Raw genomic sequence first — 17,153 nt, 5'->3', positions numbered from 1 at the left:
CACAATATGACTATCATGTGGAGCAGAGACCACATGTTCAGAAGCCCAAGCCACGGCTGCCAAGGCTTCCAGGTGCTTCCACCACAATAGGTTCTTTCAATGTGCACAGCTTCAGAGCCCACAACACCTTCTTTGACAGTGCCAAGAATCCATATTCGAAGTCAAAGATCTCTTCCAGTCGCTTTAGGAGCCATCAGCAGTGCAGCTGTTACTCCTGCATTCTATACAATCAAGAGCGGATCTTTCCACACATGCGTCTTGACTGTGAAGCTATTGTTGGGCTGCCCTATCTTGAAGAAGCACTTGACTGCTTCAGAGATGTTGGTCTTCTACCTTTCGTGACAGACAAGGAGCACTGGATGAAGAGCTTTTGTTGTAGTTCTATGAAACACTTCATATTCGCGGCTACAAGAGGGATCAGAAGACATGGATTCTTGAGTGGATGACAGGTGATGTGCATCATGAAACCAAAGCTCAAGACATCATCGAGCTTACTTCCGTGCCCACTCCAGGGGAGTTCTACGAGCCTGGTTGTCAGCGTCATCGCGATGAACTGCAGAGTATCTTCCAAAGGCCCGAGCCAAATATGAGTGAGATGCTAAGTATGATGAAGCCATTGCCTTCTGATGCTGAATACCCCAAAGAGTTCTTTGTCAAGGACCTCGAGTACTTGCCTCGCACTGTTTATCATATTCTGAGGCGTACTCTCTGGCCAATCAAGGGACACTCTTCTGAAGCCAAACTAGAAGGAGCCATGAAGACTTTGGTATTCTATATCATCCATGGCATCAGATTCAATACCCAGGACTTCTTCATCAGACAACTTGCTACATCAGGGATTGATCTGTTTGGCCTCAAGTTTTATGCTCCATGGGTGATGCGGCTGATCAAGCTCCATTCTACTATTGACTATCAGCCCTCAGCGCGCAACCATCATGTCTTTCTGCCTGAGGTTGATCTGTCCATTGAAGACATCTATCCCGAGCCAGCCAAGCAGCCTATACATCTTCAGAATGCTGAACACCATAGCTTCTCGCAACCAATGGAGGGAATTCTTGTTCTTAATGTTGCAACCCCCACTTATCCTCTTGCTGGGAATATGGGAGTGCCACATCGTGCCAACACTGAAGCCACAACAAGTACGGTTGCCCAAAGGCCTCGAAAGCGTTCCCGTGTCCTCAATGATCGAGAGCTTCTTGAGGCCCTGCATCAGAAACAGGATAAGCATCATGACTGACTAAAGCGTCAGATGCAGAGTATCTTGGTGGATGTTAATCACATCCGAAACTTGACCATCAAGAACTCGTTCGTTGCCCATGAAGCGAAATAGGAACCTTACGTTATTTTTAAGTAGTATATGGAGAGATAGAGATTTGTGTTATATCACTTGCTTCTTTAAATCATTGTCAATCTTCCCTTTTTATGTCAAAATATTTTTGTGGTCCGCACAATATTATTATTTTACTTGGAAATGAAAGTGGCGGGTGGCCAGAGGATTTAGAAACGTGTCCCGACCTCACCATGCACCACCAACCTAAAAAGTCATTTGATTAATATCATATACACCAGTGCTACTTCTAGCGATCAACTTCGGACCAACATTGCAAAACTAAAGCTACTTACATGATAATATTGAGTAACAAGAAGAGCAGAAAAAAAGAGTAGAAACAAAATACTTTTGATTGAAAAGTGAATTGAAGCACAAAATTACATCTGTCCTATCCACATCTACCAGGTACTTCCTTTTACATAAAAAATGTCAACTTCGGCATGCGACTCTCGATTCCATGGATATTAACACACACCTATGTTTTCCTTGTACAACATTTTTCCTAGAGATATTTATTTGGTCGTATATCCCTCCGTAATGCTGCTGTGGGTGCCATTGCAAGTTCTAAAATATCTATTTCCAATTATTGTTGCCACATGCTTACTCATAACCTGTCCTGAAGAAGGATAAGAGTTCCCTAGCAGTTTGTGGTTACAATGTCAATAACGAAGTGAAGTAACAAACTGGAGGATCAGAATATGGATCACGAAAATGAGCAAGCATACTATTAACTACAAATTGAAGGCAAAGAAATTTAGAACTCTCTTCCTTAAAAAAAAAGCTCAATGGTCATCAGGATACATACTCACGGAGACCGAGAAATCGGCCAGATCAGGAGCGTGAAATCATCATACAACGCTCTCAATGCCGAGGTGTGCGCATGTCGAGTACAAATAGCCCACACATTGTGCAAAAACCATGTATTCGTAGAGGTATTGCAAACTTTGGATTGCCGTTACGTTGTACAGAAGATGGGAGGTCTACTGATCCCCAACCGGAGAGAATATACACTATTTATTGCGTTAGTTTACTTTGCATCAAATCAGATTAAAAATAGGCCGGAAAGAAAAGGAAGAATACCCCATCTGAACAACTCATACTAGGCTAATTTTTTTAAATAATGCACTATTTTTAGTAAATTTAAGAATTATTGCGCTGTTTAGATTTATTTCAAAAATAATACGGCATCGGCCTCGAGGAAGCCGATTGGCTTATGTCGGCCTCCGGAATTTTTTTAGTGGTGAGCAACTCAACGTGATCTGGAATATGACTACCTTGGACACAGACTCAATATTGTAGGCCTCTTCCGTTTCATAATGTAGTGCATATAGATTTTAAAAAAGTCAAACTTTGCAATATCAAAAATATAAAATATGAAACTGCATCTTATGATGAATCTAATTATATATGTTGTGTTTGGCATTTTAGATGTAAATGAAAACTTGGTCAAAGTTTGTGAGGTTTGATTTTTTTAAATATCTACATGCACTACATTATGAGACGGCGGGAGTACATGTTTACCGGTATGTGTATGTTTTTTTAGCATGGTAGATTTAGCTATTGAAGGAAAGCACCATCACACACCTCAACTACCACTAAAAGCTAAACATATTTCGTTTTCACCATAACAACAAAAAAAACTTCCACACAGAGAACTGAGAGGAAACTCTTCCAAAAGAAACGAATGAAGAAACTTTAGATGCACATGAGTTTATTTATAATTTTCCTGATTTTTTTGTTGAATTGTCATGTACCTGTTTCCTTTTAGAGAGGAAACAATTGCCATGGCTCATTCTTCGTAGAGGAGAGAGCAACACGATTACACTTTGTTCTTTTTTTTTAGTGGTGAGCAACACGATTGCACAGCAAGAGCACAAAACTGGTACTCTCTCAAGGCCCACGTCTTGCTGCTGTATGTAGGGCCTGATAGGTCAAACGTGAGCCCACTAAATTCTGAAGCTAGCTAATCGCGCGTCTCCCCGTGACTCCCTTCACGCCCGCGGCCGCTGCTCTTCAGTTTTTAGTACCACCTCGCCTAGCCGAGGGGAATCAAGGGGACCAACTCCACCGCGCGACCCTATTTTATCCGACCCCGTTCGTTTAGGATAAAACGAACGAATAGCGCAGCCCAGCGCACGGTCTCAAACGAACAAATGTTCGGATTTCGTCTGTTTTTGACCCATTCCGGTCCAAACTTGCGCTCGGTTTGGGGTGAAACGGACGCGCGCGGACATTTTGGACGCCCTTGACCCCCCTGGCCCGCCTGTCAGGGACACTAGCAGTCCCTCCGCTCCCAACGCTTCCACCCTCTCTCTCGCCCCGCCCCGCCGTCGGCGCCGCTGCTATTCTCCGGCCGCCTCCTCACCGCGCAGCCTCCGGCCGTCCCTACCAAACCACTTCTCGACATGACCGCCACCACGCCCGTGCTGTGGCCGTAGTTTTGGCCGTCGATCGAAGGTTTGGCCGTCGACGTCTTTGCCGGTCGCAGAGGGGACAGGACCGTCGGCGACGCAGCACGGCGTCCTCGGCAGCTCCCGACGAGAGCTCCACAGCGGCCAGTAGCCGGACGGCAACCACCCCTGCTGCGTCGAGGTGATCTTCGCCACCACGTCCGCAAGGTGTTCGGCATTTTGCCCACAAAGGTATGGACAGTGGAGACGAGTTTTTCTTCCATCACTTTCTTTGTTCATCGGATGATTCGTCGTCGGATGATGAAGATATTGTGGTGGCTGCACTGGTCGTTCACGACCACATTCAACGGCAGCTTCCTCGGTACAGGGGGTCACTCCCTGGCCGTGCTCCCAACCTGAACCGCAACAGGGAGAGAGGGCACGCCCTGCTCTATGCCGATTACTTTGCCAACACCCTGCTCTTCAAGCCGGATAAATTCCGTCGCCGTTTTCGAATGGCAAGGCATGTGTTCAATCGTATCCGAGAGGGAGTGGTTGCTCATGACCCATACTTCGAGTGCAAGACGGATACCCTTGGCAAGCTTGGATTCTCCTCTTACCAGAAATGCACCGCGGCCATCCGCATGCTTGCATATGGAATTCCAGGCGATCTGGTGGATGAGTATGTGCGTATGAGTGAGACAACATGTCTGATGTCAATGTACAAGTTTTGCCAGGCTGTGATCGAGGTGTTTGGCCCAGAGTACTTGAGGCAGCCAACTGTCGTTGATACAGAGAGATTGTTGGCGACCAACGCAGCTAGAGGCTTTCCAAGCATGCTTGGCAGCATAGATTGTATGCAATGGGAGTGGAAGAACTGTCCATTTGCTTGGCAGGGCCAGTACAAAGGGCATGTCAAGGCGTGCACTGTCATATTAGAAGCGGTGGCATCACAAGATCTTTGGATATGGCATTCTTTCTTCGGCATGGCAGGTTCTCACAATGATATCAACGTGCTGCAGCGTTCTCCAGTCTTCGCGAGGCTTGCAGAAGGCCACTCCCCACCTGTCAACTTTGAGATCAACGGCCACCATTACAACAAGGGATACTATCTAGCAGATGGTATATATTCTCAGTGGTCAACTTTTGTGAAGACAATCTCGAAACCCCAAGGTGAGAAGAGAAAGAGATTTGCCCAAATGCAAGAGTGTTAGAAAGGATGTGGAACGTGCTTTTGGTGTGCTTCAATCCCGGTGGGGTATCGTTCGAAACCCTGCACTGTCATGGGATGAAAGGAAGCTTTGGGAGGTGATGACTGCTTGTGTGATCATGCACAACATGATCGTCGAGGACGAGCGTGATGAGAGTATCTTCGACCAAGGATTTTGACTATCAAGGTGAAAATATTGAGCCCCTGCACCAAGACCCGGCCACATTTGAACAGTTTGCTCAATTCCATCATGAGATGCGTGATTGGCACTCTCATTTGAATCTTCAAAATGACTTGGTTGAGCACGTGTGGGATCACATTGGCAACCAATAGATGTATTGGTCCATTGTATGTTTAGTCAAGACAATTTCGATTTGGTTGTAAAAATATTTTATTAAAGACAATTTCAATTGGGTTGTAAAACTATTTTAATTTTCAGACAAATATTTGGGTTGTAAACTAGTTTTGATGAAAATTTGGGCATTTTTGGCCCTGACGGACAGGATAGGGCAAAAGGATGCGTTCGCGCGGTGGGCGCACGGCCATCGCATCTCAGGACACGCCCGGACACGACCCCAAATCGCTACCCAAACGGACAGAATCCGGACAAAACAGACGTCCGTTTGGGGTCGCGCGGTGGAGTTGGCCTAAGAGGAGGGCGAGGTGCTACGTTCTCCTTACTTGAAACGTCCGGTCTAGCCCTTAGCTGAGGGATCTTCACTCCTGTCCTGCCATCCATATCCGTGCCCACCCGAACCATGGGAAAGAAAGTTTGTCATAAATTACTTGTACTTGAGGGCAATGATAAAGTGTTACCTGGACAGGGTCGACGAGCGATCAAGAAGGCTCGTGGCATGGGTCAATGGCCCGCATTGCACTTGGTGGGTGCGTTGGCCCATCATCTCCCCAAGTGGGAGAATGAACGTTATAATTTGTGATAGAGGGGGTACGCGTTCGCGCGGCCCCTGCCAATTAATTCAAATTAAATCTTGGTCCCTGGCAAGGCTTGCAGGATGTAAACTGGTTTTGCATTCCAGTCCTTTGTCTGGTTCGTCTGTTGCACAGCGAGCGGGAGCCAAAAGCAGTTTCAGGCAGTGTGTTCTCTGATCAAGAAAGTGAGAACTTCGGTGATGGCAACTGGTCCTGTTACCGACCTCCATGCATGCAAATGTTGTTCTCACATTCAGGTCCTTCGTCTGAACCCCACAACGAGCAACAAAAATCTGTTTTTCTTTGAAGAAGTTGGCCAGATTTGCCATATTGCATGATGACTACAAATACAGAAGAAAAGTGCAGAGGCAGGTATCTGGCGTAAACGGCATGCTCAAATCGGCGCTGAATGCTAGAAGCAGCAAAGAGCTGGCCCAGAACGCCTGACCCTGACGACGACTCTCAACAGACGGACCTAACCTGAAGGGTGACAACGACCCTTAACGGTTCAGACCTGACCTGAGGGCGACCGGTAACATCAGGACTACGGTTAACGGCGCTTCAGATCAGAACTCGGGCCAGTACCTGACCTGAGGACTACGGTTAACGGCGCTTCAGATCAGAACTCGGGCCAGTACCTGACCTGAGGACTACGGTTAACGGCGCTTCAGGTCAGAACTCAGACCAGTACCTGACCTGAAGATGACCGTTACGGCATGCTTCAGATCAGAACCCAGTCCAGCTTAAAGAGAAATGTGAAGCAACGAACTTACGAATATCACACGCCCTTCTCTACTCAAACCTTTTGCCGTAAATCCGCTCCGAAACACTTGCTGCATAGCGAAGTTATCTTTGCGACGCTATCTTAATTCTCGCAAAAGAAACAATGCTTTCCAAGTCTCAACTAATGCGGCACGGCAGAAACAGCAAAGCTTCGCTATGCCAGCAAAACTGTCCACTTCGAGATCTCGAAAGTGACGGCACAAACACCGTGCGACAGCATGTAAATAAAATTGCCTTGATACATTATTTTGATTCAATTGTTCACAACACCTTTTTAAGGGAATTGCTCGCAGCAGTTTGGTGAGCTAACGCACAGCAAGAACTCACAACAGCCTATCTCTCAGCAGCACGATAAGGCAAACATGTTTAGCAACTAAGTAGCACCGAATATATGAATACAACAAAACTTTGCCAGCAGGTGGTGGTTCTCCTTCCACCAAGGATGGGTTTACAAGAAGCATCTCATGTAGTGCTAAATGAGAAGGGGGGCAGACATGGTTTTTCGCCACAATTTCCCGAGCCAAAGCGCAATCTCAATACTCTAAAACATTAAGGTGTCAGGAGATCCCCAACATTCGAATAAACCAGCCTAGGAATCTACTCCCCGGGGCGTAGGAGCTCCCATGAGTTTGGGGCAAAGGTTATGTACATTACAACAGAAAATAGAAGCATCATCGCATTAAACAGCTGCTGCGCTCATCACGTATGACACCACGACCGTGATGTCGTCGAGCTTCCCTCCATAGTACCTGTACCCAGCCTCCTGAGCAGCGGCTGCAAAGGGTGACTGCCTGTGCTTATCCTCTGCTCTCTCCCGAGCAAGGGCGGCGATTTTCTGAGCTGTGCCCTGGGCACCGAGGCCACTCCTGAGGGCCTCGACAACGACGGCAGTGATTTCGTTGTCGTACAGGTTGTCGAAAAGCCCATCCGTGCCGGCAATGATAACATCACCAGAAGCAACCGAGTAGTGAAATACCTACATAAGTGAGTACAGGGCGTCATGCTATAAAATATTTCGATGCTATAAACTTAATACTCCAGAGAAGACTTCTGAGTTAATATGTTGATGTTGTATCAGAGTTCTCCAAGCAAGGATTCAAAGATAAAGGAAGATCACTGCAAAGTCAGGATGTACTCACGTCGGCAGAACTTGGAAGATCACTGCCACCCCCACTCTCGAGCTGATAAGTAAAATTAAAATCATGCTGCTGTGAAGGTGATTTGAGAACAGTGCGGCCATCTCTGACCACTATGAAGCCACTGTCCCCAAGATTTACAGCATGAAGACCCTGCAAGTTTAAATAGCATGATAGTAAGCATCACTAAACTAGAAAAAAGGACTGCAAAGTAAATGTGTTCCTTTCCAGAAATATGAATCAGGAACTTCTAGTTCTGTTGAATTGAAAGTGCTCAGACATGACCAAACAGATGAATACGAGATTTATCAATACAGTTACTTTTATACTCATGGACGAGAATACCACAGCACCATAGAGATCCAAGAATGTAGCACCAAAAGTGCAATTTCAGCTATCCTCGTTTTACTACATCAACGACCCCTTTTTCTTCCGATCATGTGGGAGGCGCCTTAATGTGTTATACTCCCTCCGTTCCTAAATATTTGTCTTTTTAGAGATTTCAAATGGACTACCACATACGGATGTATATAGACATATTTTAGAGTGTAGATTCACTCATTTTGCTCCGTATGTAGTCACTTGTTGAAATCTCTAGAAAGACAAATATTTAGTAACGGAGGGAGTACATGGTCCAAAGAAACTACATAGTAACAATTTGTGTTTACTCAGCACAATAAATCAACTGGCAACGGAAGGAGACTACAATGAACAACGATTAAGTAAAGTCAGAAAATCTGGCTAACCTGTTCTTTAAGAGTGATGATGCAAGCAGTTGATGATCCCCTTGCTTTGGTGCCTGTAAAAGCTTTCTCCAGAACTCTTGATGGGTCAATTGCACCTTCTGGTTCATCCTTGATAGCACTCATTGATTTACTCATTAGTTCTTTCGCATATAGTCCAGCATCAACACCGTGATCTGCCCAACCACCAACACCATCTGCCACACCAATCGCCTGTTCATCAATGCAAATGAAGTGACCATCTTCGCCGCCAGTCGCCTCCTTAGCAGGATGAGGCAGGTAACAAGAACCTGAGACCAGCTTCAGTTTTTCAGGAGCAGGTGACTTCCTGTAGAAAAAGTTTTCAGCCAACCAACAACAGGTGCAAAAAATGCAATAGAACAGTTGCTATCAGAAGATAAGAGCAGAAATGTAAATGCTTCTAATGTGACACTGGAAACAACATGAGAGCAAATTTCCTTAAGATGCAATGAACTAGTGTGTAGGAAATTGGCCGCAAATAGTTGGTTCATGTTCAATGTCTAAATTTTGTGCCGTCCTGTTGCTGTTATCCAAAAAAGGAATAATGAAGTCTTTTGTATCTAAATCAATTTATTCAATATGTTTGAACTGCAAGCTAATACGGGGATAGGCTTTTTAAGCAACTTTAAGATTGGTGCAAACTTTTAAGGGAGGGAAGGGGTGAGGGTGAGGGTGGGGGTGGGGTGAGGTGGGGGTGTACCGAAGCAAAACTCAAACTTATATCCCTTGTGGCCTTGTCATGAAATAATCACATTAGTCCCATTTCGAACTTAACTTTCTTGATTGAGAAAATGCTTGCTTGCATGTTAGCACTTGCATATAGACAAGGGTAAGCATGGAACACAACATTTTGGGTGACTAATAGAAGCATTCATGCATAGTATGGACCTATATCAAGACTCAGGCATTCCTCATGGGTTACATACAAATACTCTTCTTTTGACAAGATATGAAGGCAACAAACACAACAGTGCATGAAATTCTAAAGGAATCGAACATTTCATGGAAATTAAATGCGTGTTCATATCTGTTATCTGTTTTAGATCAATTTAACAGAAATTCCAAGGGAAACAGTCATTTCGAATTCATAATGGCACATGCAACAGGAATCAGGATACATACCCATCAGAGGCAACGGTGGAGTTATCCGTCTGCTTCTCCTGTAATGCCTCATCCAGAGTCAGTTGACTCTCTGTAGCTCCAGCAGAGTAAGGCGCCGCACACGACGTGCTGAAATCCCGAGCCCAAGGGTCAACCGAGAAGCTGAGCTGCCTGCCCGGCCCAACCGCACTGGTCCAGAACGTCCTAGCCATCCCCCACTGCTCGCGGTATCTCAAGCTCACGCCGACCTTCTTACAGTACTCCAAACCCCGGTACTTGAACGAGACGTCGGGCCTCGCCGCCGTCCCAGCTGACCCCATGGCGACGATGCGCGAGGCGTGGGCAGCCACGGACGAGGAGTCCTTCTCCAGCTGGCGCTTGGCGGCGGCGCCCAGGTCGGCCCGCCCGAAGGCGTAGCCGCAGGCGGCCATGACGATGCCCCGCTGCAGCAGGCCCTGTCCCGTGCCGCCGTGCGCGCGCACGACGCGGGGCGTCCGGTGGATGGCGGCGGCGACGAAGGCGGCGGCGGGCGCGCGGCGGTCGGCGGTGTGCAGCAGGCGCGCCGGGTAGGCGGAGAGCATGAACCAGGTGTTCCCGAAGAGGAAGCTCCGGCCTCCGCGGAGGTCCCTCTGGGAGGAGGGGGAGGAGAGATGGGAGCTGCCGCCTCTGTTGCTGCCAACGCCGCCGGCTAGCATCTTATGACCGAGCGAGGCCCGCTCCCGAAGATCTCATCACCCTCCTGCCGCGGCTGCCATGGGAGAGAAACAAAAATCCGGAGCTCAGAACGCAAATATTTCGAAAATTTCTCGATTCGGGGAGGAACGCGGGGTTCCGGCCACCGGCAGCGTCGAATTCAAATGCAAATTGAATGGTATGGACGGATGATCTTCTTACCGCGAGAGCGACGGCGGCGGCGGCGGGGGGGATTTTGAGCTCCGGTGGCTCGGATCTCAGGTACGGCCAGCTCCCGCTCGGTCGCGCACCTTCGATCCTGCCTCCTCCGTGGCAGTCGATTAGGGTTTGCTTGCTGAGGTGGGGATTGGACGGGGGAAGCGAGAGGATAGGGCGAGGAGGACAAGGTCGATTTGATTTGAACCCTAGAATTTTCTACGCGTGCGGGAGCGGCTGGTAAGACTGGGCCGCCGTTGACCAACCGGTGGGTGGCACGGTAAGGAGCGTTGGGCCATTCAAGCCTGGTCCGGCCCATTAAAACAGACAGGCCCATACTACTTTGGGGGTCAGGAGATCAACAAAAAAGGAGCCATTCCCTAAAAAAAGAGTCATGCGCATGCACTCAGAGACAACCAACTGATACTGTATACAGCAGCCTTAAGAAAAACCGATATACAGCAAACACAGACGCACATTTATCTTGAACCTAAAGTGATACAGAGTTTATATCCAATGTGCATTTTTCCAGAGCACAGACAGGTACATCTGAAAATACCGCGAAAAAAGTGATTTGCCTTTTGACGTAAACAGGTGCAAGGGAGCAATTGTGAGTAGGTCAAGGGAGGCTATGTGAGTCAGTTCCTTGCTCCTATCTTGGAGATCTTCCTTGACAGCTTGAACGCCGAGAACTGGTGCACAGCTTGGCTCTCCGTGATGATGCCGAAGCTTTCGGGGCGCTTGTGCTCTTGCTTCTCGGCGGCGGAAGTTGACCTGCGCAGGAGCTCGAACAGAGAGGCGCCTGAAGTCGAGCCACCCTCGGAGCTTGTGCCTGATGCGGCTGGCTTTGTCTGTGAACTGCTGAACTTCGCTTTCTTGGCTTGGCTGGGGTTCACCTGGTCCTGCTGTATAATGGAATGAGGGGCCACATGAGAATGTTTCTGAATACAGGGAATGTGCGACTCTGCCTCTGAGCGCATTGGAATTATGACAAGATCAGAGGCAAGTTTTCATCGAGCTTACCACATCCGAGTTACTCTCAGAGGCTGCAAAGCAGCTCTTGCTGTTGCTGTTGCTGTCATCGCGACCGAAAATGTAGCCTTTGTAAGTTGATCTATGAGAAGATGAGATTGGACCACTCGTTGTTCGGCCGAGAAAAGAAGACTGCAAAGAATATACAATACTGTCAAGAGACAAACATGAGGGGGGAAACCAGTTTATGAGAAAATCTCCCGTCAAAAAAAGAAAATCTCAGCAATGCCTTGCAAGTTGCAATGGAAGAGAACCACAAAACGTTCTCTAACAAAACAATGAGAGGGATAGTACATGTTTAAGTCCAGGTTTTACTAGGTGAATTTTCAATTTGGAGCAACATAGGCGATGATTTGCCATATGAAGTCAATTCATGTTACAAACTTTCAGCTTATCAACATCCAGGTGAGAAGTACGACAGCAAACAGAAACGAGTGTCAGTAAGCATTTACCTTTGATGATGAGTTGCTGTTACTTCCGACCATAAGCATTTCAAGATTTGCTGAAAACATCAACAAAAAATAGTAATTAGTAGATGACCAGCCATGTTCTCAATCATAGACATGTATTGAAATTTTGGGAATCCTTACATGTGGCTTGCTTGCCCCTCCTCTTGGGGGGTTGAGGAGCAATATTGAGCTTCTTTATAAGGCTAAACATTTCCCTTGAACTGTCATCTTCCAATGGAGATATGAACGAAGTACTATGAACCTAACAAAGAATTAAGACACTCAAATTATTTTGCTAAAGCACATAGGGTGGATAAAAGTTCTGTACTAGCACAGCAAGGGAGGAACTATAGCACTTTAAAAATGAAATATCAAGCATAACTGAAGACACTCGGTATTCAAAAAGTGTCAGCGCTTACTTCTCGCTTTGAAATACGTTGACGGGCCAAATGCTCCTCTATTTCCTCATCATCAGAGTGTTCATAAGTGTCATTCTCATCTGTGAACATTTTGGCAATCATTTGTTTTGCCTTCTCAGAATTCTGCCGCACAATAGTTGGAGTCAAGTCATGTGACCTTTCATTTTCTGATTCATCCTTACAGTCTTCGATATCATCTTCGTCTTCCTCCATCAACACTTTCTGCTCCTGATGACCATATTTTAATCTTTGAATGAAATTATTTGTTTCAGCAGCATCTTGATCCTGAAGCCACTTTTGGTGGAGTGCATTACGTTTCTCATGATCTACTTCTTCTTCTTCAAATCCAGCAGCAATCAGAGCAGTAAGTACTTCATTTTCATCATCGCCATCATCTTCTTCGTTGTCCTTAAACCTCGACATGTCATCATCACTGTCGTCCTCTTCCTCAGCTTCAACGTCTAGAAAGTCTTTCAGGACAGCAGCATCTGGACATGAATCACTTGCAAGAGTTCGTCGAGGTTGTTGATGGGTATTTACATCATTTTTCTGAATGCCTGGATATATGTTCTCCTTGTCATTATCTTCTTCCTCTTCTTCATCTTCTGAAGAACTGAGCCAGACAGATAATTCAACAAAATGTTTAATAGCCAGTAGTATAGTGCATCAATATACATATGAAAAATCAGGCAAATTCCATGCAAATGCACCAGGCCATTGCTAACAGATGATGGATAGAAGAAGGATGTCAAACAGGTTTTAATTGGCAAAATATAATCATTGAAGTTTACATGGTTCTGTTATTTAGCGATTCACATGTCATGGCTACAGGAAGAGATAATATGCGGTGCTACAACCAAAACAAGCTTTTATAATCTTATGCAGACCATACATAATAATTAATAAATTGCATGTGCATAAATAAGTTTTTAAAGGGGCAAGGGGGTGAATTTTCTTTACACAAGATAAGTACATTTGTAAATGCTAACAGGTGTTAGTATCATCGACTGAGGAGGGTGTGATATGCTTACCTATCATCTGTATTCTTGGTAGGGCTTGAAGAGGGAGGCAGATGGACTTCTTCATCTACAGCATCAATGGAGTCATCGCTTGGTTGGGCATTGTCTTCATGTTTATCTTGAGAATTGTCAACAAGTTCCTGGTAGAACCAATAATCCAACAAGCAAATCATTAAACAAAAATATAATTAAGCTCTTAAACTTTCAAATCATAGATGCATTATATGTCTAGTAATTGTTTTCTACTTTATGAGAATTGTCAACCATTGAGTTTACATAATATTCTTTTCTTACTTCGCTGTGAGATAATTTTGAATCTATGATAATCCTGGGCAACCAATAACTGACTAACCATAGTAGATAGTACCAACCATTTGATAATCCAGCAACCATTGATTCAACAACAGTAAAGCACAAAGCATGTTTTGCATCGATATGTATAATCAAACCAATGCTTTCATTGACATTGTGACACTCAAGTTGAGATAGAAACTTCAACGCAAATAACACAATATCGAGGCATGCTCTTATGGGTACAACAGCAGCTGCAGATGATTACAGAATTAGGGAAGGGGCGCTGACCTTGTTTGGAGATTTGTTACCACATTTATTAAGATCCTTGTCGCTAATCACAGCATCCTGCAAACAAGACACAGCATCAGTACAGTGCAAACACCAAACAGCATACTAGCCGAGTGAAAGCAGTGATCACCTCATCCTCAGGGAGACTGGTGTGGTCACTCAGGTCACCAGCATTTGCTCCAACCTCCTTGTCAGCATCATCCTACAACGATTCACAGCCTTTTAGTTTTATAGACAATATACTGAGCTCAAATCAAGCTATCTGGATGAAGACTCACATTCTTCAAATTTTTGTCATCTGAACCCGCTTCCTTAACCTCGGGTATGGCTGGCTTTTCAGCAGGATCGCTTTCGGGCTCTGAAGAGGCATCTTCTTCTTCGCCTTCGTCTTCTTCTTCTTCCTCTTCCTCTTCCTCTTCCTCTTCCTCTTCCTCTTCCTCTTCGACAGGAGTATTTGACCTGCAAACCGTAGTGGAGAAAAATAACATCAGCGGATAGTCATTGTGATATTTGCATAACCTCAGAAAAGCAATCAGACAACTGACATTTTCTGAATCTCCAGCTTCCGAAGACGGATCTTCTCCAGGACTGACGAGATGGGTTTGTACACTGGCTCTGCAATTGGCTTAAATGACGCCTTTCTTGTCTCTGCAGAGAACAAAATCAACAAGAAACAGTTAGATATGCACAAATCTAACACCATCTGCTTCCAACCATGCACACTGTCAGGATATATACCTCGTAGCAGCCTCTGCGACTCGGCATGGATCGATTCAAGCTGAGCCCTCCTCTCCTGCGCACATCAGCCCACAGATGCAATCAAGCAAACTGAAGGAAAGGAAACAAAATTATCGAAATGTTACCTTCTCGGCCCGTTTCTTGGATGCGGCCGACTCCTTGGGCACCTTGTCCTTCTTCCTCTTCTTCCCCTCCCCATCCTCCGCCTTCTTCTTCTTCTTCCCCTTCCCTTCCGCATCCGCATCCTTCTTCTTCCTCTTGCTCCTCTTCCCCGTCACAGCGACCTCGCGCTCTGGCTCGACAGCCATTTCGACCCTCTCTTCACCCTCGTCCATGTTGAGCCGCTTCTTGGCGGAGGACTTCTCCTTCTCCCTCCGCAGCTCCTCGATGAGCCCTCCTCCCGCCAGCATCTCCTCCTCCTCGTCGTCGTCCTCTCCCGTCGGCAGACCCAGCGGGTCCCAACCCCCGCCCCCGGCGGACTCCGAGAAGAGCGGGTCGAGCCCGTCATCCCCCTCCTCATCGTCGTCCTCGGCGGTGTCGGCCGGCGGTAGCGGCGAGGAGACGGGGACGGGAGGCGAGGACGGCGCCGGGGCCACCGCCTCCGCGTCTGGCGCCGGCGGAGGCGGCGGGGGAGAGGGGTTCGTCGTCGGGGGAGGAGGAGATCCTAGGCGCGGGGCCACGGCCTCCTCCTCTGAAGGCGGTGGGGAGTGGTTCGGAGGAGGTGGGGGAGACCCGAGGTGCGGGGCCAGGGTTTCCTCCTCCGCCGGCGGCTGCGGCGGCGGAGATTTATGGGGGGAGACGGCGGCAGCGGCGGTCTGGAAGGATTTCTTGAGGCGCTTGAGGCGGCGGGGAGGGGAGGCGACGGGGGAGGCCGGGAGGGCGAGGAGGTCCGCCTCGTCGAAGGGCTCCGTGTCCATGGCGCCGGCCTAGGGATCTCCGCTCCGCTTGGCTTCGCCGGGGAGGATTCTCACGAGGAGTCGGAGGTGGGAGGGGATCGGAACGGCAGATCTCGGAGATGGAATGGAAGGACGGGGGGTGCGAAACAAAACGAGGGGCGCGCGGCGGGAGAAGTTTCGAGTTTCGCGCCTCTGGATTTTTCCGTTGCCGCGCGTCGCTCGCTGCCAGAGTCGGGGAGAGTGACGCTGAGGCGGGGCGGCCGTGTATTTCACTTACTTTTTTCTTTGGGTGGTAGCGGGCTGCGAGGCCCCCGGTCCGGCCCAATGAACACTGGGCCCTCCATTTCTCCTCCATGTTTGCCTTGTTTTTCAACTTCATTTTTTGTTTATATTGTCTTGTTTTAGGAACCGCCTTGCCGTCCTTAAAATAAATGAATGAATAATTTATTAGGTAATAAAGAAAGTAAAATGCACATATGAATAGCCGAAATTGAAGTGTACTAACAATGATCACTAAGTTCAATAAGAGAAAGATCACTCATAAACTTAAAATCACATTAAGATTATTGTTTGAGTTAACTCTCGACCTACGATAGTTCACATCTTGGTATTTCTCTATGCGCTCCCTGATGACCAAATTACATATCCACGAGGTGGACTAACCTCGTAGATTTTGAGGTGCATCAGGAGTCCCAAGCTCTAAGAGATGAACACATAAGGTCGTTGACCACATAGCGTCTTGAGAGGCGCCTTTCACGAAGTCGGGTCGTTGAACGACACTTTTTGTAGCCAAACGGTGATGAAAAGAAACAAAAGTATAAAACACGTGAGATGTGAGAACCACGAGCTTTCTCGAGCATAACGCGATGACGGCTCCATGGCGAGATAAAGACATGGACATTTATCCCGCCACTGGATGTCGTCGCCAAAGACACACGAACCTCACGCGAAGGGTGGGAAACGAGGGGAACCGGCAAAGATAGAAATGTGGGATCCCAAACTTCGGTCCGATGTGCATCGTTCTGATGCAGAGGCCAAGGGTAATCCTCCTTTCCAAAAAAACTTCGGTCTTGGATACAAACTAGAGAATGTAACAACTATACAAGAATATTATTTGAATTCAATAACAATTACTCATCATTTTAACGGTTTTAATCTTTGTCTAGTTTCGATCTCTCTATGAACCCTAGCTAGGTTGCAGCACGCCCGTTATGGTAATAGGGAATGCCTAACGTTAGATCCTCATGCCCGACAAAATACGTGGGAATACCTCCGCGAAACATGCTATGATAATCCATGCAATTGTGGTTGTAAGGATACTTTATAGCTTAGTTTATTCAATAGATGGGTCAAGAAGGACCCTGATGCTGATTTAATAGGAAACATAAAGACAAGCCAACTTGTATCAAGACCTGAAAGAAATAGAAAATTGGTCCCTGGCTTATGCAAAGAGCACCCCAATATGCCGACGGAAACCACAATCGAG

General features: G+C 46.9%; 2 protein-coding genes and 1 non-coding gene across 3 annotated transcripts; 1 reads left to right on the top strand and 2 right to left on the bottom strand.

The window, feature by feature from the left end:
* The first annotated feature begins 5,738 nt into the window (after window positions 1–5,738).
* On the top strand, window positions 5,739–5,898 carry LOC125511933 (U1 spliceosomal RNA). Its single transcript, XR_007285200.2, has one exon. It is a non-coding gene; the product is annotated as a U1 spliceosomal RNA (small nuclear RNA).
* A 1,135-nt stretch (window positions 5,899–7,033) lies between these two features.
* LOC125511076 (putative protein phosphatase 2C 80) lies at window positions 7,034–10,764 on the bottom strand. Its single transcript, XM_048676354.2, has 5 exons — window positions 10,539–10,764; window positions 9,666–10,392; window positions 8,526–8,850; window positions 7,783–7,932; window positions 7,034–7,619 (listed from the first exon to the last, which is right to left on the bottom strand). The coding sequence occupies exons 2-5, from the start codon at window positions 10,337–10,339 to the stop codon at window positions 7,323–7,325; spliced, it is 1,446 nt and encodes a 481-aa protein (XP_048532311.2). The 5' UTR covers window positions 10,340–10,392; window positions 10,539–10,764; the 3' UTR covers window positions 7,034–7,322.
* Window positions 10,765–10,989: 225 nt separating this feature from the next.
* On the bottom strand, window positions 10,990–15,893 carry LOC125511075 (uncharacterized). The gene is made up of 12 exons (XM_048676353.2): window positions 14,897–15,893; window positions 14,772–14,826; window positions 14,579–14,681; window positions 14,312–14,492; window positions 14,164–14,235; window positions 14,034–14,090; window positions 13,464–13,591; window positions 12,433–13,045; window positions 12,155–12,275; window positions 12,017–12,066; window positions 11,556–11,696; window positions 10,990–11,437 (listed from the first exon to the last, which is right to left on the bottom strand). The coding sequence occupies exons 1-12, from the start codon at window positions 15,686–15,688 to the stop codon at window positions 11,171–11,173; spliced, it is 2,580 nt and encodes an 859-aa protein (XP_048532310.2). The 5' UTR covers window positions 15,689–15,893; the 3' UTR covers window positions 10,990–11,170.
* Between the last annotated feature and the right edge of the window lie 1,260 nt (window positions 15,894–17,153).

This window comes from Triticum urartu, chromosome 5A (assembly GCF_056163025.1).
Source record: "Triticum urartu cultivar PI428250 chromosome 5A, HENAU_Tu73, whole genome shotgun sequence".
Classification (NCBI taxonomy): Eukaryota; Viridiplantae; Streptophyta; class Magnoliopsida; order Poales; family Poaceae; genus Triticum; species Triticum urartu.
Note: the sequence above shows the minus strand (reverse complement) of the source record. Positions and strands in the feature narration are given on the sequence as shown.

What these genes read in the sequence shown, in the direction of transcription:
- LOC125511076 (XM_048676354.2), bottom strand. Translation starts at nt 10,339, where the DNA reads ATGCTAGCCGGCGGCGTTGGCAGCAACAGAGGCGGCAGCTCCCATCTC. An exon ending in TCATCACTCTTAAAGAACAG is followed by an intron (nt 7,933 to 8,525) that starts GTTAGCCAGATT and finishes TTAAACTTGCAG; the next exon opens with GGTCTTCATGCTGTAAATCT. An exon ending in ATCTTCCAAGTTCTGCCGAC is followed by an intron (nt 7,620 to 7,782) that starts GTGAGTACATCC and finishes TCACTTATGTAG; the next exon opens with GTATTTCACTACTCGGTTGC.
- LOC125511075 (XM_048676353.2), bottom strand. Translation starts at nt 15,688, where the DNA reads ATGGACACGGAGCCCTTCGACGAGGCGGACCTCCTCGCCCTCCCGGCC. An exon ending in AAGCTGGAGATTCAGAAAAT is followed by an intron (nt 14,493 to 14,578) that starts GTCAGTTGTCTG and finishes TACGGTTTGCAG; the next exon opens with GTCAAATACTCCTGTCGAAG. An exon ending in ATGACAAAAATTTGAAGAAT is followed by an intron (nt 14,236 to 14,311) that starts GTGAGTCTTCAT and finishes GAATCGTTGTAG; the next exon opens with GATGATGCTGACAAGGAGGT.